General features: G+C 41.8%; 1 protein-coding gene across 2 annotated transcripts in view; it reads right to left on the bottom strand.

Annotated features, from left to right (window-relative positions):
* Anln (anillin, actin binding protein) overlaps positions 1-19,940 on the bottom strand; it is a 62,076-nt gene extending 42,136 nt beyond the window's left edge. Inside the window, exons 1-7 of one of the 2 annotated variants that reach the window (XM_075966518.1) lie at positions 19,697-19,940; positions 12,153-12,303; positions 10,170-10,481; positions 6,589-6,974; positions 4,513-4,735; positions 2,720-2,910; positions 1,493-1,600 (exon numbers count right to left, since the gene is read on the bottom strand). In XM_075966518.1, the coding sequence (XP_075822633.1) occupies positions 1,493-1,600; positions 2,720-2,910; positions 4,513-4,735; positions 6,589-6,974; positions 10,170-10,481; positions 12,153-12,303; positions 19,697-19,714 (1,389 nt within the window). In that variant the 5' untranslated portion in view covers positions 19,715-19,940. The remainder of the gene's footprint in view (positions 1-1,492; positions 1,601-2,719; positions 2,911-4,512; positions 4,736-6,588; positions 6,975-10,169; positions 10,482-12,152; positions 12,304-19,696) is intronic. The other variant, XM_075966519.1, reaches the window with a different exon arrangement.
* Positions 19,941-26,735: the final 6,795 nt, after the last annotated feature.

Genomic DNA, 26,735 nt, shown 5'->3' with positions numbered 1-26,735 from the left:
GCAACTGCCTATACTGGCTCTGCTCTCTTCCCCCTGCCAGACCTCCTCATGCCTGCATTCTTCACCTTACACATCACAGCAGACTTGAAACCTCAGCACGCACAAACACCAAACAGACAAATCTCAAGTGGACTCATTTAAACCTCAGGGGATAAACTAACCCTTCCTTCTCAAAAAGGTTTGTCTCCCTGGACTTTTATGACACTCCTGTATTTTCCACCCATGATTTTGCCTACTCCTTTTGTGATAAACAAATGGGTTTCTGGGGAAGGAAAGCTCTGAACTCCCTGTTAGTATCATGTTCTTAAGTTTGGCCACATGCATAAGTGCTGCTATCTCATAGGCTCCCAAGGAATTATTTACTACAACATAATCTAAAGATTCCTGACTCCAGGGATAGGAGAAAACTGTTCGGAATCTGGTACTATGGTACAATGCCAAACGTTGCTAAGAAGTCTAGTTAAATATCTGAAACCAGTCAAAGAAAATCATGGATGAACTTGAGAAAAGGAGAGGGAAGAGAAAAGAAAATTGGAACAAGAAAAATAAACCTATGGTAGTGACTGTCACACTGGCTGACAGGCAGAAAGATTGGTAACAGATTAGAAAATATTAACTGGATCTATATATCCAAGTGTGACTGTGTCTGTTTAAGGAGGGACTTATTGAAGACTAACTAGAATAAAGAAACAATTAGAAGGCATATGGAACCTGAAAAGGTTGCAGACACTAAAGGCATCATATGTGGATGTGCTGGGTAGTTTTTGGTCAACTTGACACAAGTCAGGGTCATCTTGGAAGACTGGCTGACAGGCAAGTCTGTGAGGCATTTTCTTGATTAATAATTGATGTGAAAGTGTCTACCCCACTGTGGGTGGTGTCATCCCTGGGCAGGTTTATAAGAAAGCAAGTTGAGCAAGTCATGAAGAGCATGCCAGTAAGTAGCCTTCCTCCATGTTCTCTGCTTAAGTTCCTACTTTCAATTTCTGCCCGGACTTTTTTTCCATAATGGACTATAAGATGTAAGCCCAAATAAACCCCTCTTTCCCCAAGCTGTTTTTAGTCAGAGCATTATCACAATAGAGAAACAAACTAGAACAGTAGAAAACTTAAATAGTCACCAAGGAGTAGATTCTTAAGAAATATTTAAAACCAGCATCTAAGTAGAGCACTAAGACTTACTGTGAGGTCAGTGAGAAAGCTGTAGAGTGGGATAGAAATGGAAACAACAAGGAAAGGAGTTATTTACACCTAAGCACCAGGAAAGGGAAAGAGTAAGGTCATTGGAAAGAAGGTGTTTAAAATCGATTTTACGAAGCTGGGCACAGTGACTCACACCTATAATCCAAGAACTTGAAAGGCTGAAACAAGAGTATTACTTAGTTTGTAACAGTCTAAGCTAGATCTAGAGACCATCCTCTCAAATCCAAAAACTTAAAAACTACTATTACTTTAGTACATCAGGGACTTTTATATTTCTTGTTCACATTACCTTTTGGGTTTCTAGCTGTTTGCTTCTTGACTTTTCATCCTTTTCTGCACTCCATAAATTGCCCTTGTCAAATCGACCACGAAGACATGCTAGTTCTTTTTCACGTTCCTAAACCCATTAGATAAGGCAGTATTTTACACAAGAGCCAACAGCATTTAAGAATATCCAAATACTAGTAAAACATTTCTTAAAAGCATGGTAGCATACAACTGTAGTCTGAGCACTTGGGAGGTAGAGGCAGCAGGAGCAGCTCAAGATGATCCTCAGTTATAGAGCTAGTTAAAGATCAGCTAGAACTTCATAAGGGCTTATCAAAGGAAGAGTTAAAAAATCATTTTTCTTGCTGGCGATGGTGGCACTCGGGAGGTAGAGGCAGATGGATCTACATGGGTTCAAGTCCAGCTTGTTTTACAGACCGAGTTACAGGACAGCCAACGCTACACAAAGAAACTCTGTCTCAAAAAAAAAATTGTACTCAGTTATAAAATATAAAGACTCATAACAGGGCTGGCAGGGGGAAGAGAGCAGAGCCAGTATAGGCAGTTGCTAGAAGTTCTGTCTAAATGGGAGGGAGAAAGGAGGTGGTGCCTTGGTATAACAAGGCAAAGTGTGTTTGAATTGTTGTGTTTTGTTTTCTGTGACTTAGGAATATTTTAGTATTGATGGAAAGGAGTTAAGTTAATAATGATACAGTTTTCATGTCCAATTTGCAGTAAAAGGTACAGTGAGCCGAAGTGTTGCTTATTAAAGTCAGGGATAGTGATCAAATCTATAATCCCAGCACATGGAGAGCTGAGGTAGAAGGACTACCAAGAACATAGGGCTAGCCTGGGCTGCCTAGTGAATACCAAGGTAGCCTAGGCTACAGAACGAGTTATGTCTTATAACTAGAGCATGTCCTCAAAAGGATTCTCTCTAGCTCAGCCAAAAAGACCCATATTTGGGCTGGAAAGATGGCTCAGTGGGTAAGAGCACTGCCTGATTTTACAGAGGACCCAGGTTCAGTTCCAATAACTCAAAGGAGGCTCGCAACCATCCCAGTTCCAGGGGATCTGGTGACCTCTTCTGGCCTCTGCAGGCACTACATGTATGTGGTGCACACACATACATGCAGGCAAAAAACCCTGACACTTAAAATAAGCACATCTTTTTTTTAAAGAGACTCATATTTATTTCTTAGGTTCCATGCTGAGGTCATATAATAAGAATTAATGCAGAAAGCCTTACCTGCTTGAGCTGCTGTGCTACATGGGTAGTAGAAGAACATGTGTTTTGCTTGAATAACCTTTCCTGGATGGCCTTTGTATTTGGAGTGATATTGGGGGTTCTATGGGATGCTCTGTAACTTGGACTTTCTTTGCTGTGTTCTTGACAACGCTCTCCAAAGCGTTCCAGGAAAGGCTTAATTCCTCTTCCTCCTATAAAAACATAGTTTTGAAATCTAGTCAAAAAACTAGCAATTATCATTTCCAAGGCAAAATTCTAAAATCCATTAGGTACAAAATGCTTTGTTTCTAGAAATACTCATTCAAAAAAGAAACTAAAATTGTTCAAAGAATCTATTAATAACAGGCTCTAAATTTTTTAGTTATATGTATGTATGTGTCTCTGTATAGGGGTGCCCATTAGTAGAAGTACCAACATAAATAAGTCAGATGTCAATTCCCCTGGAGCTGGAGTTACAGGCACTTTTGAACTGCCTGACATTAGGGCTGAGAATTGAACTCAATTTGCTCTGAAACAGCTATACATATCATCTTAAATGATGAGTCATCTCTTCAGCCCCTATGTCCTAAAATGTATAGGATTTAGTTAATTAAAAAGGGGGGAAGGGGACGAGAAGCTAGCTTAGCTGTTAAAAGTGCTTGCCGCAAAGCCCTGAGAGCCTGCATTGATCCTCAGAATCCTTATAGATTTAGTGGTTCACTAAAACCATTCATCTGAAATCCCAGACTCAGCACTCTACAGTCAAATGGGAGGAGGAGAAATGGCTGGAAATTCAAGAGCACAATAGAGAAATAAACAAGAGGCCCAGCCTCAAAATAACACGATAAAAAGCAACTCCAAAGCCAGGCAGTGGTGGCACACGCCTTTAATCCCAGTACTCGGGAGGCAGAGGCAGGTGGATTTCTGTGAGTTCGAGGCCAGCCTGGTCTACAAGAGCTAGTTCCAGGACAGGCTCTCCTGTCCTCCTCTCACTTCCACATGTGCATGCAGGCACTCCAACATACTCAGACGTATGCATCACACACAAAGTTACACAGTGCACTGCAAAGTCTGTCACCATGTATTTTATGCTGTTTTAGTCTTCTGTTTCTCAGTCAATAATGTGTAGCACACCAGAAGGTAAGTCACGAGATAAATATAGCATTTTATAGAACATCAGCTTACTACTATAAGAAATATAAACTTTACTTATATATACAAAGTATACATATATGTAAATATAATGGGCATGCAATACTCTATATGCACACTAGTGTCTCTAGTGGTGGGGTGGAGCAGAGACAAGTGGATCCTAGGAGTTTGATAGCCCCCACAGCTTAGCCAAGGTAGGATTAGATTTACTCTCGTCAGAGTAAAGACTGGAAAGCAGTGTTCTACATCCTGAAGACTGGATCTCCACTAGTCCCCCAAGATGTAGGTTCTATTTTACGTGCTTTACTAGATCAGAAAACAGAGGTAGCCTGATCATCCTGTGTGAACTGTTGCAACATAAGAGATTAAATGCTTCTTACCAGCAAACAGCTAGTATTCTCTAATGAATATGTTTTCTATCAGAGCCCAGTAAGAAAGCTTCAATTCAGTGGTTGGGAAGATAAAACATCATTATGTCAAGGTCATCTTTGTAGGCATAACAACTCCCCAGACCCTGGAGACTATGGGGATCTACAGATGGAGACCAGCCTGGGCTACTGTAAGTCCCAGGCCAGCCTGAGATACATATAAAGATCTTGACTCACAAACTGGAAAACAATAAGTGAACATAAAATAAAATGTTGAAAATGAGCATACGTAACCTGGGGTTGCAGGTTTGTCTCTGGGTTGGGACTGCAGACAAACGTCCCTGTTTGCTTCCTCTTTGGTCTGAACTGCCTGGGGTAAAGCTGCTTTCTCCCTTGGCTTCAATGCCTCTGTTTTCAGAGGACTAACGCTTCTGTGAAGTATCTCAGGAATTTGTGCCTCACAGCTCTTAGTACTGGGGGTGAGAGCCTCAGATTTCACAGGGGAAGAGGTGGCTTTCTGAAACACAGGGTAAACAGCAATTCTATCATAGTTAGAGCCACAAACAACTCAAGACCCACTTCCTTGGCAGCCACTAAACAACTCACCAAAAATACTGTTCTTCTGTTCTCTAATATATCATACTAACTTGAATGTTTTTTAATCAGCTTATAAAATGCTGCTGTTTAAATTGTAGGCAATTTAGTCTCACAATATATTGACATCTCAGTAGATATCAGAGGTAGGGTCACTCACAGTTTTATTAGAAAAATTTCAAATTATTGGATTAGTACTTTTATTAAACTTTCAAATTATGTTACATCAAATTATTTTTAACTAAATTAATATCAGTTCAATAAGATATGACTATAGTATTCATGACTCAAAAGTACTTGGGATAGAAGTGTTTAAGACTTTGAATTTCTTTTAAAATATTTAACAATGAACTATCATTGGGATGGGACCCAAGCTTAAAGACATAATTAAATTCAGTTACATATATACCTTAGATACTGCCTGGAAACAATTTTAGATTTTCTTAAAAATAAATAGTTCGCTGGGCAGCGGTGGCGCACGCCTTTAATCCCAGCACTCGGGAGGCAGAGGCAGGTGGATCTCTTTGAGTTTGAGGCCAGCCTGGTCTACAAGAGCTAGTTCCAGGACAGGCTCCAAAACTACAGAGAAACCCTGTCTCAAAAAACCAAACAAACTCAAACAAAACAATACTTTCAGCCTGGCAGTGGTGGTGCACACCTTTAATCCCAGCATTTGGGAGGCCGAGGCAGGTAGATTTCTGAGTTTAGGGTCAGCCTGGTCTACAGAATGAGTTCCAGGACAGCCAGGGCTACACAGAGAAACCCTGTCTCAAAACACCAGAAAAGAAAAAAAAAATTTTTTTTTCATGCAAAAAGGGTGGGAGCACAGCTCAATGAAACAGTGTTTGCTCAGCATTCAGGAAGCCTTGGGTTCAATTCCCAGTACCACAAATAACAAAATGCATGAAATGAAGCAAAGTTTCTCGTGGAACTTCCCGCTTGTAGTATCAAGCACTCAGAAGGCTTCATTCAGAATTTTGAATCACTTTGGATTTGAATTTTTGAGATTAGAACTGTTCAAACACCGAATCACAGACTTGAAAGTTGATGATAAAAATAACTAGGATTCAGCCAGGAACTATGCTATGTATTTTAAGCAGATCAACTTAATTTTCTAATAACCCCGTACACTGATTTTATATAATAAAGAAAATAAGCTTTTACAATATTAAATAACTTGTACCTAGTCACATTTCTCACTATATTTCAGAGGTGGGATTGAAGGCAGGTTGATCCAAAACGGTCTACATTGACAGGTCATCTTCAGCAATAATGTCAACACTCTTTTTCCTTTTTGTTAAATTACTGAGATAACATTACATGCATAAAGTAAAAGTTCCAAACACTTCAAGTGTTAAGTAGAGAAAATGTCACTGCTACATTCCTGTTTGTCAATGGGTCTTCCTTGGAGGCAACTACAAATACAGGGTTATACTCTCTACCCAGAAATATTCAGTATTTCATATTTATACATAATTATAGAGGTATTTTAATGGAGGGATTAATTTTAGTTTTTCCCCAAATGGCCCCAAAGAGGCCCCATCATATTCCATTATTATATACTCTTGATTTTAAAAATTTAATTAATATAATTTCAGTCACAAAATGTTAATTTTAATGTTAATGTTAATCTATCTTAATTACCAAATTTATAGTTTTCACTTTTTATAAAACATTCAAAAAACACATAAATATGCAGGACATATACTACATAATACATAGTAATATTACTATTTATAACAAAAGTTTCAAAAGACCAAAATGGTATTGACTCACCACAGAGCTGGACGCTGAGGCTTTAAGCAATGATCTATCGGCAGCACTTGAAGATGGAGCTTTACTGACAGAGGCATTGCTATCCTTTTGGGAACAGCATGTAGCTTCCTGTTGAACACTGCTACTATTGATGCTAGCAGATGCTCCACTTGCAGAGGAAGATTTGGATAAACAAGTGGTACCAGGCTGTTCTTGTACACTATTTTGCTTTGCAGATGAGTGGCTTACATCATCTTCCCAGGAGCAAATCGTCGCAGCAAGGTTGGCCAGACGGCCCCTTCTCCCAACTGGGGTTGCTGAGGCATTTGAAAGGGGTGGCTTGGAAGGAGAAGCAGCCTTTTCCTCAGATGGCATTGGTGAGAAGTGTGAGCCTTCCGATACATCATCTGAAAATGTTTTCAGAAAAATCAAAAGCCATATTCAACAGTTTTTTATGTATAATCACACATTCAACTCATACAGAATTTTTAAGGGATTAATTGCATGCATGAAATATTACATTACTTAAATGTGACATGTTTTTCAAATCAAATTGTACTTAATCCAAATTGAAACACTCTTTTTTTAATAAATATTTATTTTTTAAATATTTATTCATTTATTTATTATGTATACAATATTCTGTCTGTGTGTATGTCTGTGTGTATGTCCGCAGGCCAGAAGAGGACACCAGACCTCGTTACAGATGGTTGTGAGCCACCATGTGGTTGCCAGGAATTGAACTCAGGACCTTTGGAAGAGCAGGCAGTGCTCTTAACCACTGAGCTATCTCTCCAGCCCCGAAACACTCTTAACATGTACTTTTTTTGGGTTATTTATTTATTTATTTATTTTTAATAGGTTATGGATGCTATAAAATACCAGTGTAGGGCTGGGTGCTAGGGTTATAGCTCCATGGACAAAGTGCCTGTAATTCAAGCATGGGAAGCTGATTCTGAATCTTGTCAACCTATGTAAAGCTGGACACAACAGTGAGAACACATGTGCTAAGGCACACATATGTTTCATATACAAACAAATGAAATATTTTACAGTTTAAAGATACTATTGTATATTTCACATTTAATTCTTTGAGTTATAACCTACAGAATCCTTTTGTTTTAAAAATTGAAGTCGACCAATGATGCCCAACATAAAGCTCTAAGATAATAGGTGTCTACACCTACGCACGTAGCGCTCAACACGTGTGTAAGGACTGAAATGTGTCTAGGGGAATTTTAATTAATTTAAATAAAGGTTACTTATGGTAAATGGCTGTTAGGATAGCATAGAGTTGAACAATTCAGTATTTCATGTGTAACAAATCTCAGCTAGTAATACCTGATGAAGGATCTAGGCCTGTATGTTCAAAAACCTTGTATATAAGGAAACCAAGGTTTGGGGCAAATCATTCTCTATATATGCAATTAAGAGAGAGACACCCCAAACCCCATCCTCCTTCTGCCCAAGCTTCTACCCCGGCCTCACCCCTCTAAAACCTCAGGAATCTTGTTTCAAAAGGTTCTTCCTCCTTATAAACTCTTTTTATATAAATATGTGCTGAAATAAGTTCATTTTACTTAAAAACAAGGGGTGATAAAATGGCTCAGTGGGTATAGATTAGTGGTTCTCAAACTGTGGGTCTCGACCTCATTGGGGTCACCTAAAACCTTTCACAGTGGTCACCTAAAACCATCTGCATTATCAGATACTTACATTAGGATTCATAACAGTAGCAAAATTAGAATTAAGAAGTAGCAACGAAAATAATTTTCTGGTTGGGGGCCACCACAACATGAGGAAGTATAAGAGCCTCAGCGTTAAGAAGGTTGAGAACCACTGTGACAATCTGAGTTCCATTTCCCAGACCACATGGTGGCAGGAGAGAATTGAATCCTGCAAGTTGTCCTCTGACTCCCCATGAATGCCACCACCCCTACACTTACAAAAATAAAACCTTTAAAATAAACAAACAAATAAATAAATAAAGGCGGGGCAGGAAGACGCCTCAAACTTTCTGTTGTCCAATACTACTCAAAATCTCAGTTAAAATGCATAGTAAACTCGGGAGGCAGAGGCAGGCGGATCTCTGTGAGTTCGAGGCCAGCCTGGTCTAGAAAAGCTAGTTCTAAGGCAGGAACCAAAAAAGCTACAGAGAAACCCTGTCTTGAAAATTGAAAAAAAAAAAAAGCATAGTAATGAGGAGCTGGAGAAATGGCTCAGGGTTAAGAGTACCTACAGTGGCCAGGCGATGGTGGCGCACGCCTTTAATCCCAGCACTCGGGAGGCAGAGGCAGGCGGATCTCTGCGAGTTCAAGACCAGCCTGGTCTACAGAGCTAGTTCCAGGACAGGCTCCAAAGCCACAGAGAAATCCCGTCTCGAAAAACCAAAAAAAAAAAAAAAAAAAAAAAAAAAAAAGAGTACCTACAGTGCAATTACAAGAACTGTTATTCTGACCCCAACACCATAGAACAAGCTGGGATCCTGCAACCCTGTAACTCTGGCTCTCTCTCTGACGGACCCACTGCCCTCTTCCTCTCCTCCACATAGACACAGATGTGCAGCTGTATGCATGTATACACTCAAGCAGACACATATGCACACAAGCATACGTGGACTAAAATAAATGTTTTTTTAAATTTTTGGTGCAGGGGCTGTTTGGTTCAGCAATTAATAGTACTTGCTGTTCTCCCAGAAAACCTGGATTCAGTTCCCAACAACCACATGGCAGCTTTCAACAGTCCCTGGGGCTCTGACACCCTTCCCTGGGCTCAACAGGCCAGGCATACATGATGTATACCTAGTTACATACTGGAAAACCCATATTTTTTTACATTAAAAATGAAGCTTATCAATTTATTCATATTGCTTTGTCTTAGTTCTGGCCATGCACCCTAATTAAAGGGTTTTATAAGAGACAAAAGCACACCTTGAGTTCCCCATACTTTTGAGATGCTAATCTAAAGTTTTTCCTATCTATATTTTCTCTGGACCTCAGTTCCTTTCCAAATACAGGTATTTATGGGAAGCCATTTCAAGGATTTTACCCAACAAGTCAAGGAATCCATACAGTTAGTGACAAAAATAGCACTGTACAGAACCACTAACTGGCCTGCAGGGAAGGGTCACTCATTTACCCTTTCCCAGACTGTGGCATGAGACTGTGCTTTAGAAACCTTTCTTCCCTACCAAGGAGCACTGCACACCTTAGTCTCTAATTTGATAAGTGAACCGAAGAATAGGATTCCAGAATATAGAGCTGAGGGCCAGTACTTTTTCACTGCAAATGGAAAGTAATTCAGTACTAGGCGAAGTTTCTGTATTAGTTCAAGAACCTCAAGATCTACTTCGGTGAGAATGTTTCATTTTCATTCATTTTTTATAAATATATTCCTGGCATATCAATTATCTAGAAGCAAAGAACACACATATAGATAAAACAAAAGCACTTACCTTTCATGCTACTCCAGACTGGCCTCAAATTTATAAACCTCCTGTATCAGCCTCCCAGATGCTGGGATTAAAAACAAGAACCCCCACATCCAGCTACAAGCTGAATCTTACCAAAAGAAATTCAAGGACCACCCATATCATTTAATACCTGCTATATCACTATCCCAATGGCGCCGTTGCTCAGCAAGTTTTTGCATTCGAGTTTTAACAGAGGAGGCGGCAGATGCTTCTGATCTTGAGTTCAGCCCTCTGCCCATGCTGAGCAGCGATGTTGGGGCAGCCGCGGAATCACTGATGGCAGCTGGTGCTGGGGGCTGGGCCTGAGGGGGTTCAGGCCTTGGAGCACAAGGTTTTGCAGCAGTTGGCTCAACAGGTTCTTTATTTTCCAAGTCCAAAACTGCAACTTCAATTTTGTCAGAACATCGTTTTTTTGATGGTGATGGTTTCGTACAAGATTTCTCTAGATTCAAAAGAACAACAAAAACCCACACTGAAACCCTGCAGTTTCAGTCTGAAAACTAGGTGGGTACTTACTAATGAGGGATCAGACTTCTCTAATACTTGAGCTACTTCTGTTATAAGAAAAATGCAAAAACCTATCTTTTATTAACTTTGAAATTAGGCAAAAAAAAAACCCACCTTTTTTTGGGCAAACATGTCATTTTTTTCTGTTAAAACCCTCAACGAAAATAAATGTAAACATTGTCAAGATGCACACATAAGATTGTATAGAGTTTTAAGATAACAGGAACAAACAGCACACACACAAGAATACCAAGTACTCTAAAGAACTTTAAGGATCTCATAGCTCAATCACCTTATTTTAAGGGAAGAAAAATCAAGCCTGGAGAAACTAAGTTGTAGAAAACAGGCTTTCTGATTTGTTTGTTTTTTGTTTGTGAAACAACCTTTCATTGACAATAGCTAAAGTAAGGCAGAAGGGGAGAGAAATGGGTCTGAGGGCAACTGAACTATCTGTTCTACAGCAAGCAAACAAACCAGCACAAATATTTAGCATCTCATCACTGAAACTTCTATGGCCATCTGTACAGGATGTGAGAGATCCTAAGGGCATCATTCAAAACAAGGCTTCACTTTACCCAGGACACGGCCTCACTGCACCTCTCGGGAAGAGTATGTGGAGGAGATGTGTACGCATGCTCTTCTGTGCATGGCACAGGTCTGTGCAGGTGCACATGCAGGTCAGTCAGGTTGAAATGGGTGTCTTCCTCCACGTGCTCTATCTTATCACTGTAGCTGGAAGCAGGATCTCTCTCTTGAACTCAGAGCTCATCAGTTCAGCTAAACTAGATGTCCAGTTTGCCGTGACAACCCTGTCCCCACCTCCTGTGTCCTTGCCATGTTCCAGAATTTACATGAGTGCTGGGAATTCAAACTCCTGTCCTTACAACTGTGCTTCAAGTACTTTATCCACTGACTCACCTTCCTAGCCAAGAACATTAATATTTTAAACTAGAATGAAAGGCCAGTGAGATGGTTCAGTGGGTAAACAAACTTGCTGCACATTCCTGGTAACCTGAGTTTGCTGTCCAGAACCCACACGAAAGGTAAAGAGAGGAAACCAATCTAAGGAATAGGCCTATGGTCTGTCTCCATACACGCACCAGGGCACACTTGCCCACACAGACAGCAATATATTCTTTTAAACAAACAAAAACTTGGAAGATGCCCACTGGAAACATGGTCCAGCGGCTAAGAGAACTCCGTTCTTCCTTCCAGAGAACCCAGAACCCACATGGCAGCTACCAATTGTCTAGAACTCCAGCTCCAGGGGTTTTAGTGCCTTCTTCTAGTCTCCACAGGCACTGCACACATATGCTACACAGACACGCATGCAGGTAAAACAGTTATACAAATAAAATAAAGATAAGTAAATCCCCAAAAAAAGTTTTAAATTTTTTAAAGTTAAGAGCATGAGTTTCATAGACACAAAAGTTCTCTGTTCTGGCTTCTGGCCTTGAAAAATAACAGAAGGCTGCCCTGGCCCCATTGGCTGTTGCATTTGTCTTCTAAAGACGGGTTCTTCTATGTACATAATAAAATGTTTGGGGCTCATATCCTCCAAAATCCATGACATTTTTAGCCCTTCCCCACCCCTGCCCACTCTTACCTTCACCCCCTGAGAGGGACTGCTGATTATTGGCTTCTGAAAGTGGCTCTCTGCCTCGCTTAGCATGTGCAGACCTTGCTGCTGCCGTGGGCCTCTCAGCCATTTTTCTCTGAAGATTCTCTCGTCTGGCACGGGTTCGTTCAAGCAACTTCTATATTATACCAGTGTTAAAACAGAAGGTTAGCTAGAGGTCCACAAAACCTTAGATACCTGCTAAAACCAACAACTGGTATGTAGGATAATAGTCAAACACATTTCAAAGGTAAAATCCCAAATAATCAAACCAAAATTTACCAGATGAACGAGTATCCCAACATCAAAATTATGAGATTCAATCTAAATATTAATAAGCAGTATGTAAAGACACCTATCTAAGATTTAAAATGCTTCAAGTTTTTGTTCCAATCAAAAGGTATAATTTGAGACTGGGGTGATAGTTTAGTGGATAAAGTGCCTGCCGTGCAAGCTTAAGGACCTAAATTCGGACCCCTAGTACCCACTTAAAGCCAAGCATGGTGGCATACATCAGGAACCACTAGGGAGGGACAAGGTCAGGATTCCTGAAACTCAGTGAAAAACCTGGCTCAAGACATAAAGTGGAGAAAGACTGAGGAAGAAAACACATCAAACCCTTGCCATCATGTGCACATGCATGCACACCTGCACACATAGCCACACAAACACACACACACAAAGGAACTCTGTATCATCATTCTTGAATCTGGGTTGGCTGGCCAGGCCTTATGATTTGCTTTGACTAATAAAATATGGCAGAAGTAACACACTGTATGACTTTCAATGTTAAGTCCCCAAAAGGCTTGCAGTTTCTGCACTCCCTTTCTTGGACTGGCACTGAAGGGACACTAGCCCTCTTGAGCATGTGGCTCTGGCACATGCTCCTCCCCCATCCCCTCTACCTTACTAAAAACCTTTAAATTACATTCCTAAAGCTAGCCACCAATGTCTATTCCCTTATTTGGCCACTTCTTCCTCCTGGTACCAAAGTCCAGAAATCAAAATCCCCCTTTGAGGTGGTGGTGGTGCACATCTTTAATCCCAGCACTCGAGAGGCAGAGACAGGAGGATCTCTATGAGTTTGAGGCCAGCCTGGTCTACAGAGCTAGTTCCAGGATAGGCTCCAAAGCTACAAAGAAAGCCTGTCATGAAAAAAAAGAAAAGAAAAGAAAAGAAAAAAATGCCTCCTTTGGCTCACCTCATTAACATGGCCAATTAAAATTAAACACCTCATCCTAACACAGGGTTCCCTTTCCCTGTATAAACCACCACTTGCCTATGGGCCCTGTCTGTCTCCTCTCTATCCAGAGGCAGTCCTTTGTCCTTTCCTCTTCCCCCTCACACCCTATCTCCTTTACCACCACATCCTAGCCCATTCTCACACAGACCTCCCTTAAAAATTACACGTTATGAGGTCATTCGCTGTTTTCTGCCTGAGTCAGAAAGCAGCCACTTTAACTTTTCTTCCTCTCTGTGCAAACAAGCGTTTGGGTGTGGTTTGTGCTTATCAGGGGTCAGGGAGGAAGCCCCCACTGTTTGGGGTTCCCCTTCAGGCACATCATGAGCAAAGTCCAGGTTTGGCATGCTCGAGAAACAACTCCACCGAATGCCAGCATTATGGCATTTAGCTCCAGGTAATTTTCTATAACACTCAGAAACGCTACAAAACTGCCAGATAAAACCAACAGATAAACAGCCAGTTGAGCCCAACTGGCCAAACTCCTGTGTCACGGAATAAAAAAGATTGTGGGTGTGAAGGAGCAGGGAGGGAATATGGTGAGACTGCACAGTAGGTTAAAGCATATGCTGCCAAGTTTGACGCTAGAATTTATCCTTGGAACCTGTGGTAGAAATAAAGAACCAATTGTCTTCTGCATTCCACATGTGCCTGACATGCATGCACTACCACCCCCCCACACACAAGTAAATAATGTAATTTTGTTTGTTTGCATGTAAAAATTCACACATGCATCCATCTAAGTGCTCATGGAGGCCAGAAGAAGCGGTTGTGAGCCACTCAATGTAGGTGCTGAGAACAGAACTCCACTCCTCTGCGGAACAGCTTTCTTTAACTGCTGAACCATCTCCAGCAAGAAAAATTAAAAAAAAAAATCTGAGTATATGCCTGGATGTAGGTGAACAGCATGCATGCCTGTGCCCGTGGAGGTCAGAAGAGGACAGTCACCCCCAGAACTGGAGTTATAGATGGCTGTGAATTGCCACATAAGTGCTGGGAACTGAGCCCAAGTCTTCTTCAAGAGCAACATGAGCTCTTCGCCACTGAGCCACCTTCCCCAGTATCTCCCATTAAAATATATTTAACAGAAAGTACTTGTTGTTTAAGCCAGTATGCTAGACAGAAAAATGGTACTTCAAAAAATGCTTGTGTTCTAACCCTTTGTCCTATCAATGTGACCTTAGAGCAAAGAGGTGAGAAAACAGATTTTCTCTTAGAGCTTCCGGAAGGAATGAAATCTTACCCACACTTGACTCTGACTCGATTAAACCCAGTTCAAACCTATGACCGATAGAACTGAAAAATTTTGAGTTACTTATTTATTTATTTGAGACAGGGTCTCCTGGATCTTATGTAGACCAGGGTGATCTCAAACCCGCAAGAGATACACTAGCCTCTGCCTCCTGAGTACTGGGATTGGAAGGGGTACAACACAATACCCAGTTTAAGCCATCTAAATTTATAATTTGTTACAGTTTCAAAACTAATACAGGCCGGGCGGTGGTGGCGCACGCCTTTAATCCCAGCACTTGGGAGGCAGAGGCAGGCGGATCTCTGTGAGTTCGAGACCAGCCTGGTCTACAAGAGCTAGTTCCAGGACAGGCTCCAAAACCACAGAGAAACCCTGTCTCGAAAAAACAAAACAAAAAAAACCCAAACAAACAAACAAACAAAAAAAAACTAATACAGATGCTCAGATCTGAAGTTGTGACAAGCAGCAAAAAAGTGACCCAAACAGGAAGGCTTTCATAACACACTTCCCAAGGAGAAAAATGCTAAAATATCTTGTTTTATTAAATAAAAACTAATAAATATATAAAATATCGTAAGTTCAAATCCTAGTCACTGGATAAATTCATGAATATTCCTTATTTCTTACTCTCAATTGATAGACATTCCTATTTGAACCAATGTGATATAAAACAATTTACTCTCCCTCAAATGCACACAATTAAAAGGCATAGATATTCATTACACTGCATATATAAAGCAGTAATTAATACAGATAGGAATTAAGCTATTTATTTGAATTCCTTTAAGAAAGCCTTAGAAGGAGCACAAGGCCTATCAAGTGTGGTGGCCACTCTTGTCCCAGTACTCGCAAGGCTGAGGAAGGAGGAGGTAGAGAGATCAGGAGTGGGAAGCCAGCATGGGGTACACAAAGCTAGTTCCAGCTAGCCTGGTCTTTAAGCAAGACTCCACCTAAAACAAAACAAAACATGAATAAAATTTGGGTTAAGGCGCAACTCTGCACTTAGATACCTCTTCTAACTTAAGGTTCACTGAAAGAAATGACAATCAAAATGCTGGGCAATTAAAATATTTTATGAGGGGGAGCCTAGGCAGTTTGGATGCTCACCTTACTAGACCTGGATAGAGGTGGGCGGTCCTTGGACTTCCCACAGGTCAGGGAACCCTGATTGCTCTTCGAGCAGATGAGGGAGGGGGACTTGATGGGGGAGGGGGAGGGAAATGGGAGGTGGTGGCAGGGAGGAGGCAGAAATCCTTAATAAATAAATAAATTAAAAAATATATATACACAGTAAAAAAGAAAAAAAATATTTTAAGAGCCCACGACCTTCATCCCCTAAAGAAATCTTCTTCAATCAACTCAAAAGTGATCAGACTGCTATACAAATTCATAACGGTTTGCTAATCTTTTGATAAAGTCTATCACTCTGAGAAAACACCATCACCCTAACTATATCCACCATGGACACGCCCAGCATTCCATTCCCTCCGGTCAAGTACTTGAGTCAGCACAGCAATGGTTCACAACACAAGAATGTGGTTGGTTTTGCCATTCAAATACACACAAGTGCTCTACTGTTTGCAACGGAGTCAAAACTCACACGATAGAGGAAAATTTTAAATACTCTAAAGAACAAAATAAGGTTACTAAGTGCCAAAGGTATTTTATTCAAGAAATAATGTCCTCTAAATTACATAAATGTAAGTGCTCAGTATTTTAAGTAGACCTTCTTTATATTGCATCATTTAAATATAAAATATTTTCCTTAAAAAAAAAATAGAGCTTCAGGAACCAGCCAGAGGAATAGGATGGAGGACGTAAAAAGGAAAGCAGTGGGAGAGAGGGATGAAGTAAAACAAAGTAAAACGACACATCCGTATGGAAATGCTGTAGCGAAACCCACAGCTTCAAATGCTATTACTGTTTCATCACACCTTCAGGAAGGTGTGGTAGAGTACACCTATAACCCTAGCACCCGGAGGATGGAAACAGGAGGATCAGGACTTCAAGGTTACAGAAAGTTGGAGATCAATATGGGATGCACAGAGCCTATCTCAAATGGGGTGTGGGGGTGTAGCTCATTCTTTACAAGGACTTGTGTTCAATCCTGACCAAAAGTAAAACTTCTGATATGTTAATTCAACAAGATGCTTTTAAATATGTTTGATGTTGGAGAAAACATGTCTGAATGGGAGAAAACAGCCCATTTAGAATGCACACATTCTGGAAGGAAACACATTTAACAGATAGTTGCAAGTGATATTTGTGATTTGGCAATGAAGCTCCAGAGATGAACTTGCAAACTGGAAACTAAATGTGAGTTTATACAGCAGAAAAGGCTGGTAAAGTGAGAACCGCCGACATCAGGGCAGCAGAGAGCACAGGCCCGAGGGAAAGAGTGTTGTCCAGGACTGTAGCATGTGAAACAGGAGTTAGTAAGAGAATGAGGCAATGGGTTCATTTCTTTTCTGTTTCATGACAGCATTGGTAAGGAATCACTCTGGGCGAAGTTTTTTAAAAATAATTCCTAATAACTTTCTGTGTTGCATGGTTTTGAGTAAGACACTTGTTTAAGAAGTCATTTATATTGACATTAGTCCTTTTTTAGACAAAAAAAAAACAAAACCTTATCAGAAATTCATTTCACAGTGCATAAATGTTATGAACGCTGTCACTGAGCACCTCGAAGCTGGAGCTCACTACAGGGCCCTCATTACCAATTAAGGTAAAGCTGTCAGAGCTGTGATTCCAGTAGCAACGGACCTCGCTTTTCAGAATATAAACTACAAGTTAAGGCATGCACATTTCCCAAGCACGTTCTAAAATGCCCCAGACTGGAAGGTTCTCTTTATCTGAGTTTTGTACGAGCTTCCAAAGCGCATTTTTAAGTAAAAGTACAAATTTCAACCAAACTTCTGAAGTGTGTTGATCCTGTCGATTACTAAAAACATACAGCATTGTTCAAAGTAATTTTATTCTTTTTTTAAATATTTATTTACTTATTATGTATACAATATTCTGTCTGCATGTATGCCTGCAGGCCAGAAGAAGGCACCAGACCTCATTACAGATGGTTGTCAGCCACCATGTGGTTGCCGGGAATTGAACTCAGGACTTTTGGAAGAGCAGGCAATGCTCTTAACCACTGAGCCATCTCTCTAGCCCCTATTTTATTCTTTTAGTAATATGGAATATCATTTTTAATGGTAATATAATCTAAAATTCTGGTAATTTTTACTGACATGCAAGTTTTTTTTTTCTTCTTTTTCTTTTTGTTTTTTCTTCTTTATTTTTTTTTCTTTTTTTTCTTCTCTCTTCTTTTTTGTTGTTTTTTTTTCTTTTTTTATTGTTTTTTCTCTTCTGACATGCAAGTTTTAAGAATAAATGCTTTCAATAAAAAATTCAAACTCATAGGCAAACAAATATATATTTTGGGACAAAGTTTCTGTGTACGTAGCCATGGCTGTCCTGGAACTTGCTCTGTAGATCAGGCTGGCTTGAACTCAGCGATCTGCCTGCCACTGCCCAGCTGACATAAGTCAATCTTTCAGAGATTCACTGTAAATGACAGGTATTTGGTGAACAGTCATCCCTATTCTCTAAAGCTGCCACAATGTCCTGGATGTTTCCACGAGAATTTTCTGCAGTTCATTTATTTTTATGTGTAAGGGTCTTTAGCCTTCATGTACTCCTGGGTACCACATGTGTATGGATCTGGCGCCTGTGGAGGCTAGAAGGAGGCACTGGATCTCCTGAGACCAGAGTCACAGACTGCTGTGAGAGGAGAATGGGTGCTGGGACTTGAACCTAAGTCCTCTGGAAGAGCAGTCAGTGTTTCCAACAGCTTAGCCATCTCTCCAGCCCTCTTCTGGGTTAAAGTTAACAAAGTGTTGTTTCCCTCAAAATAACGGAGAACTTCAAACATGGGGAAAGCACAACGGTCGTATTGAAACCTTTAATTGTTGAAACTCAATATCTTAGGCTTAGCTTGTGAATTTAACTATTAGGTACACTACCCAAATTAAATTATTACTATCTTCTATGACATTTTCCAATGTAGTAAAGAAACACCGTACGCCCACTTTGCAAAACTCACAACATAGTCTTGAAATTTGCAAATCAGCTTAAAGAAAGAAAAGAAAAAGCGGAACTGTTCTGGAATAAAAGAGTGGGCAAATAGCAACGGGAAATTCCTTAATGTCAGAGCACAGCTGCAACACGAAGCTAAAACTAGAGATAAAGAATAGGGTTAACAACGTACGAGACCCTATTCCCAAGGGAGAGAAGAGGAAGACACTGTTGGAATGATGTGCTACATAAACACTGGACAGTACAGTAGCCTTCCATCACACGCTAATAATTCCGGTTCACACAATAAACACTGTTCCCTTTTAATCAGTGTTAATTCTGCTCATGAGACGTCTAAAGTTAGCAGAGCAGAGACGTCCGAAGGAACTCGCGGCTAGAGCACCTGGTCGCTGGGACTTGGCTGATTTCATCACGGGATTCTTTAAGTGCACAGCTCCTCAGGGCCGGTGAAGCCCTTTATCACCTCCCATCGGATTCCCAGCACACGGTACGAGTCACCGGGCAGACTCCACCCTGCCAACTATTCCAGCTTTCCGGCAGGACCGGTCCCAGCCGACCGCAAGCCGCTCTCTCCCGGGAGAAGGCGGGACGGAGAAAGGAGGGAAGTGCTCTCTCTGTCACCTGGAACCGGAGGGCCGAGGCACGCCAGAGCGCCCGGCGCTCGCACTTGGGAGGTGGAGGAAGGAGTTCGCGGCCAGCGCCGGGCTTTTGAGGCCCTGTCTTCCCTGCCTCACCCCAGAGTCTAAAGCCGCCCGGTCTTCTCCGCGGCAGCCGGAGCCGCAGGCGGCGCCGCAAAGCCTGGCAGGCGGCCTGCGACCCCGCGGCTTCCGCCCGGCTGCACGCTCGCGGTGCGCACGCGCCGCGCGGCCAGCCGGTGGGCCGCACGCTGACAGGCAGCGCGGACGGGGGTTTGCGGGGGTCATGGTTCACAGCACCCGCAGAGTCTCTCACCTCTGTAAACGGGTCCATCGCCCCAGGCCTCACGAGTGGCAGACGAGACGGTGGGTCCGGTGGTTCAAATTCAAGAGGAGGAAAGAAGTGAGTGCGGGCTCGGCGCAGCTCCGGAGGAAGGTAGGAGGCCGGGCGGCGGGCTCTCCCACACCCAGTCGGCTCTGCCCACAGTGCCGGCTCTGTCGCTGACCACGGCCGTTCAAATTTGAATTTCAGCGCCCCGGACGGCGCGCATGCGCGGGGGCCGGGCGGGGCCGGACGGGCTGAGCCGCGTTTGTCCCCGCCCCGGAGCCTGGTCACGTGACACGGCGGCTCTTGCCTGTCCCGAGCTGCTGACCTCCCTGGTCGTCGTGGTTGGGGTCGCTCCTGCCGTTGAACTGCCTAGGGAGAGCGCCTGCCGTCCCGCTCGCACCCACGCATGCCCTAGCAGGTCCTTTCGTGGTTCCGTCAGCTCCCTCCGCCCTGCCTTCTTCCTCGGTGGGCCTTTACGAATCCGGCCTGGGTCTCCTTGGCCCTTGGGCTTGATGTCATCTGTCTCCTGCCACCAGAAGAGGCATTGGACTGCAAGCTTGACACTCCTGAGAGGCCACTCTGGTGGGTCCCCACACTCGCATTCAGTGACTAGTTCTTTGTCCTTGGGAAAAATAACAGTAATAGACCGTGCGACAAGTTCATTCACAGGCCCCTCGGTTTCAAATCCCAGCCACCTGTACCCAAACGTCAGCACTGAGAACACTAGGGAAGTCTTCTAGTTCAATCGTCCACATTTGAGAGCAGGGACAATTGAAAGGCCCGTTTTTAATAAAAGTTCCCGTTTACCAGCCAGTAAGCAGGACAGAAATTACTTCCCCAATATCTGAGTTTCTTTTTCCTCTTCCTGGGAGGGGTCTTTTGTAGATGCTCAGACCCAGGCTGTCCAAGAAGCAGTGTCTAACAAAACAGGGCTGTCAAAGCTCCAGTTGTAGAACTGTTTGCCTTACCCAAAACGGTTGAGAAAGCACCCAAATCTACATGCTCTGTGTGCCCAGGTTGGTGTTTGTGAGACCTAAAGTTCTGAGGAGTGTGTAAGAGAAAAATACATGAGCAAGGCTTCTGGTGAGTCTGTGTATACTAACTCGGCCCATGACAGGATGGAGGATGTTTTCCTTATTGAGCAGAAAGCTCGATGGCAACGTGTCGAAGGGTCACGTCCCGAGTCAGAGAGCTAAATAAAAATAGGAAGCTTAGGACTGGCAACAAGGCTCATGCTATGAAGGCCCTGGCTGCCAAGCCTTGGAACCTGAATTCTAGGCCAAAATCAGGTCCAGCAAATTGTTCTGTGACCTGCACACCCAAAGTAAATAAATGCATGTAAAAACAAAAATAATCTATAGATCATCATAAACTGAATTCTGGACATGGAATAAAAGCAACTTTTAAGAATACAGCTTTGTCGGAGGTGGTGGCGCACACCTTTATTTTTAGCACTCGGGAGGCAGAGACGGGTGGATCTCTGTGAGTTTGAGGCCAGCCTGGTCTACAAGAGCTACTTCCAGGACAGGCTCCAAAGCTACAGAGAAACCCTGTCTCGAAAAACCAATAATAATAATAATAATAATAATAATAATAATAATAATAATAATAATAATAATAATACAGCTTCCATGCTGGGACCACAATATAACAGGAATAATAAACTTCCCCAGTTCCTTGGAGCTGTGGGATGATAAAAGTGTGTCATGTATGGGATTGCTAGAATATAAGTCAAATGTGCTACTTATGAACCAAAGGGAAACGAAGCCTTAATCTTTTTTAAGATTCAGTAAAGGGGTGTGTGTATGTGGGGTGTGGTTGTGTATGTCAGTCTTGGGAATGAGTCATGGGAAATTTATGTAGCCGTTGTGCCTTGTGGCTGTTGCTCTGGGATCCTTGGTTTCATTATAAACAACAATTTGATTCTAGCCAGCTTGAGCAAAGCAATAGACCTGCTCTAAACTTGTAGTCTTTCTCTCCGTACAAGCCCTGAAGCATTGGCCATTGACTATGTCTTATTTGTAGTAACAGTAGGGACAGTAGCTCCCACAGTCCCATAGCTCCCATGTCAGAAGCGCCTGGTATGACCAGACACCATGCTTCAGATTCAAGGCTGCTCCCCTAGACGGCCGCGGTTGTCTCCCACAGCAGTTCATTCTTTTGTTTATAACCTGGAATAACTTTTCTCATTAAAAAAATCTTTGCTAGGTGTGGTGGTAGTGCATACAGTCTCAGCACTTGGGAGGAGGGAGAAGAATCAGGAGTTCAAGACCAACCTCTGCCTAAGAAAAAGAAGGAAAGAAAAAATACACATACATACATGTTCATTTAAAATGATAACCAAGGACTGGAGGGATGGCTCAGCAATCGAGAGCATTGCGGTTTTTCCAAAGGACCCACCTTCAATTCCCAGCAGTCACACAGTGTCTCATAACCATCCATAACTCCAGTCCCTGGTGTCCAGTTCCCCCTTTAGCATCTGTGGATGCCAGGTACACACATGATTCACAGAACTACATGCAGGCAGAACACCCATACATAAAATGTATGTCTTTTATAAAGACAAAGCAGAGATGATGAGCCCGAGAAAATGAGTATTTCCTCTTTGGAGATCTGTTCTTTCAAACAAGTAATTATGTCTCTTGTAGATAAAAGTAATGGGGAGCTTAAAAAAAACCCACAAAAATGTGGTAGCATTAACCTCATCAAGAACTCCAAATACATCCATTTCCAGTTAATTTTTCAAAATTCACATACAGTCCCACAATTAACAAAGTAATACAATAACATAGATATTTGTATTTTTACAGAGGGAAAAAAGGCCGAGACCTGAGCAGAAGGCAGTGACGAGAAGGATCAGACAAAAGTTCTCCGCCTCAGGTTGCCTGGCTGATGGCCACTTGTTTATACATGTATTGTAGTGAAGAAATGAGAACTACCAAAAATTAATATCAAGTGGAGCGTGGGGACAAAAGGCTGAGGCTAGCCTTTGCTACATAGTGAGCTTCAAACCAGCTTGGGCTACCTAGTAAGACCTTGTTTTAAAAACAAACAGTAATTTTATACACAGGTGGGCATGGTGGTGCATGCTTATAATCCTAGCCACTTCAGACTGACTAAGGTGAGAGGGTCACAAATTTGGAGCCAGACTGGGTCATTTAGTGAGATCCTGTCTTAAAGTAACTAAAAATGGGTTTGGATGTGACTCAGTGATAGAGTGTTTGTATAGCATGTAGGAGGGGCCCTGTGTACAATCTCTATTATTGGGTGTGGTAGGGGAATATTATCAAAAATGAACTGTGCTATTAATTGCTTTTAGCATTGTGTAATCTTTTCCCTTTCCTAGTTTAGTCAAGAAAATGTTTCAGTTTGTTTGAATTTGGGGATTTTTTTTTTTTTGAGAAAGGGTTGCTGTTGGCAGAAGCTGCTTGTTGATTCCCGGCTACCTAGACCTGAAATAATCACTCAGAAACTATATTATTTGCAATACTGTTTGGCCAATAGCTTAAGTATATTTTAGCTAGCTTTTATATCTTAATTTAACCCATTCTATTATTTTATATTTTACTATGAGGCAAGGATCCAAATACCAGCTTGCGTCTTTCTCCTCCGGTGGTGGTTACCTGGCCTCTCACTGACTCTGCCTACTTTTCCCCAGCATTCAATTTAGTTTTCCTGCCTAGCTCTATTCTGCCCTATCACAAGCCAAAGCAGCTTCTTTACTCATTAACCGATAAAAGCAACACATATACAGAAGGACTCCCCACACTAGGTTACCTATATCCCAGAATAGCCTCAAACTGAAGATGACCTGATCTTTCTGCCTCCACCTTCCAAAGACAGAGACTATATATATAATACAGGTGTGCCACTGTACCAATCTTATAATTTATGTATTAATATATGTGTGTATATGACTTTTCCATACCCACATTTATTTCATAAGGCTATTTTCATAAAACTTACTTTGTAGTTGTGTTTGGTTTTGGTGCTTTGAGACAGTCTCACTGTGACCTCAGTCTCACAGAGCTCTGTCTGCCTCTGCCTCCTGCTGTGATTGAAACTCAGCATCAGCACTCCTGGCTCAATACCCACATTCTCTGAGTGTCAAGGACATATTTCCCTTAGATTTTAGCCAAAGAAATACATCAAGTTTCTTGTTAGAATTCATCTCTCCTCTCACTAAACTTCCAATGCCAGGACCATTTAGTCCTTTTCACTTTCTGCTCCCCTACCTTCAAGAGTCTGACGTCATCCAGTTGTGTTAGTTCATCTTCTGCCACGACAAAACTTCATAACTTAGCTCTTTTTGTTTATTTTTTGAGACAGGGCTTGTATATTGTTCTGGTTGTCCTAGGGTTTTTATAGATCATAGAGATCCTCCTTACCTCTGCCTCCCAAATGCTAGAACTAAAGGCATGTACCAACCGGGTGGTAGTGGCACATGCCTTTAATTCCAGCACTCAGGAGGCAGAGGTAGGCGGATCTCTGTGAGTTTGAGGCCAGCCTGGTCTACAAGAGCTAGTTCCAGGACAGGCTCCAAAGCTATAGAGAAACCCTGTCTCGAAAAACCAAAAAATAAAAAAATAAAAATAAATAAAGGCATGGACTACCATGCCTGACCAACATTTAGTAATTTTTTAAAGTTTATTTCTTATTTTGCAGACTGAGCAGTCTAAGACACAGGCTTCACAATTAAAAAGGTCTTCTTACAAAGCAGACCAGAAAGGCAAATGAGAACATACAAGACATGGCATTGAACTGGGACTAGAGAAATAGCTCAATCCTTAAGAGCATGTGCTCTCTAGTCCCAGATCAATACCAAAATTATCCTCTAGCTTCCACAAGCATGCCCTAGCATCCATGTGCCTACTTATTATACAGACATACAAGGATAGCAATTTAACTACATCGTTTCCTCATTCCCTTTCCCCCCTCCAACCCCCACATACACATACCTCTTGCTCTCTTTCAAATTTATGACCTCTTTTTTCTTAATTGTTACTACATACCTATTTGTGCATATTTGTATATATATATTTATAAATACAACCTGCTTAATCTATATAATGTTACTTGTAAAACATATATATATATATATGTTTTCAAGGCTAACCATTTGGTGTTTGTGGTAGTTTGAATGTAATTGGTCCCTATAAGCTTATAGGGAGTGGCACTGCTAGGAGGTGTGGCTTTGTTAGAGTAAGTATGGTCTTGTTGGAGGGAGTGTGTCACTGTGGAGGCCGACTTTGAGGTCTCTTATATGCTCAAGCCACTCCCAGTGTATCTGTTCATTTCCTGTTGCTTATAGGTTGAGATAGTACTACTCTCAGGTCCTTTTCCAGCAACATGTCTGCCTGTATGCCTCTATGCCACACGGTCATGTTAATGGACTAAACCTCTAAAATGTAAGCCACCCCCAATTAAATGTATTCCTTTATAAGAGTTGCTGTGGTCTGCTGGGCAGTGGTGGTGCCTTTAATCCCAGCACGGCACTCAGGCAGGCAGGCAGATCTCTGTGAATTCAAGGCCAGCCTAGTCTACAAAGTGAGTTCCAGGACAATCATGGAAAAGCAAAGCAAACAAAAGAACAAAACACCAACAAAAAGAGTTGCTGTGGTCATGGTGTCTCTCCACAGCAATAGAAACCCTAACTAAGACAGTATTGAACAGTAAATTGGAGTGCTTTTCCCAGGCTAAAACTATTTCTTCTGCTCTCAGTGTTCCTTAGTTGCCCATAGCACTTTGTATAGGATTGAGGCCTCATGAGCTCCCTCCTCACCCAGACACATGTGCATGTGTCTTGGTGTCATCTTTGTTCACCTTCTGTTTAGGCAGCCATGATGTAGACTTTATGGTTGTAGCTTCTGGCATTTATGGAGATACAATCTCACAGCAAATTCCCTATTCACAATCATTTTGCTCCTTCTTTTGCAACGATCCCAGAGCCTTAGGTGCAGAAGTTGAGTTGTAGATGTATCAGTTGGGTCTATATTTCACAGTTCTGCATTTAGATTGGCTGTAGTTTTCTGTAATGGTCACTGTTGCAGAGAAGTTTCCTTGACGAGGGGTAAGGAATATACTTATCTGTGGGTATAAGGACAAATATTTAGAATGTAATTGGTAATTGTGCTGACTTAGTAAAGTGGTGGTTGGAGATTCTCCTCCAAGATCCATGAATTCACTAGCCGTGGGTAGTTGGAATAGTTGGGATAGTTGGGGTAACTGACCTTCCAGTTCCAGGCATGATATTCTTTCTGTTTCTTATCCAATTAATGAGTTGTTGGTTACCATAAGATCACTATACCATGATGGTTGTTATTGTGGCTTCCAAGTGTCAAGCTAGGTAGGACTGTTGTTCGCTTCCCTCCTTTAAAAACCTTTCGTGGTACTTTCTGGTCCATGAATCTAGTCCTCAGGGAGGGGGCATTCAGCTCAGTTCTAGCTCAGGGGCCTCTGGGCCATGTGTCTGAAGTGCATGGTGTCTTCGACAATAAGGACTTAACCTTCCACCTCTGGGGGCAACCAAAGGCAATAGCAATCACCTATGCTTGGGGGGTCTCTTGGGAAACCCTGACCAACATCTCAAAAGATCTCTTGACTGGTGTTGGGGCCTCTGTTAGATGGTCTTTGGCTCTTGGGGACATGAAAATGTCTTAATGTTAAAAAAGAGGGCACGGAATGTACATATTGTCAGAATGCTTGCTCAGCATACTTGAGACTTTAGATTTAATCTCATGTACAATAAAAATAAGATGTTTGTTTTACTTCACAGTTTCTTTTTTTTCCTTTCTTTTTTTTTTAGATTTATTTATTTATTATGAAAACAGTGTTCTGTCTGTATGCTTGTTGGCCAGGAGAGGGCACCAGATCCCATTACAGATGACTGTTAGCCACCATGTGGTTGCTGGGAATTGAACTCAGGACTTCTGGAAGAGCAGTCAGAGCTCTTAACCTCTGAGCCATCTCTCCAGCCCCCTTTAGTTCACAGTTTCAAGGGTTTATGATTGGTTGACCTCATTTCTTT

The sequence above is a fragment of the Microtus pennsylvanicus genome, chromosome 3 (assembly GCF_037038515.1).
Source record: "Microtus pennsylvanicus isolate mMicPen1 chromosome 3, mMicPen1.hap1, whole genome shotgun sequence".
Taxonomy (NCBI): Eukaryota; Metazoa; Chordata; class Mammalia; order Rodentia; family Cricetidae; genus Microtus; species Microtus pennsylvanicus.
This window is presented reverse-complemented; position numbering and strand designations above follow the sequence as displayed.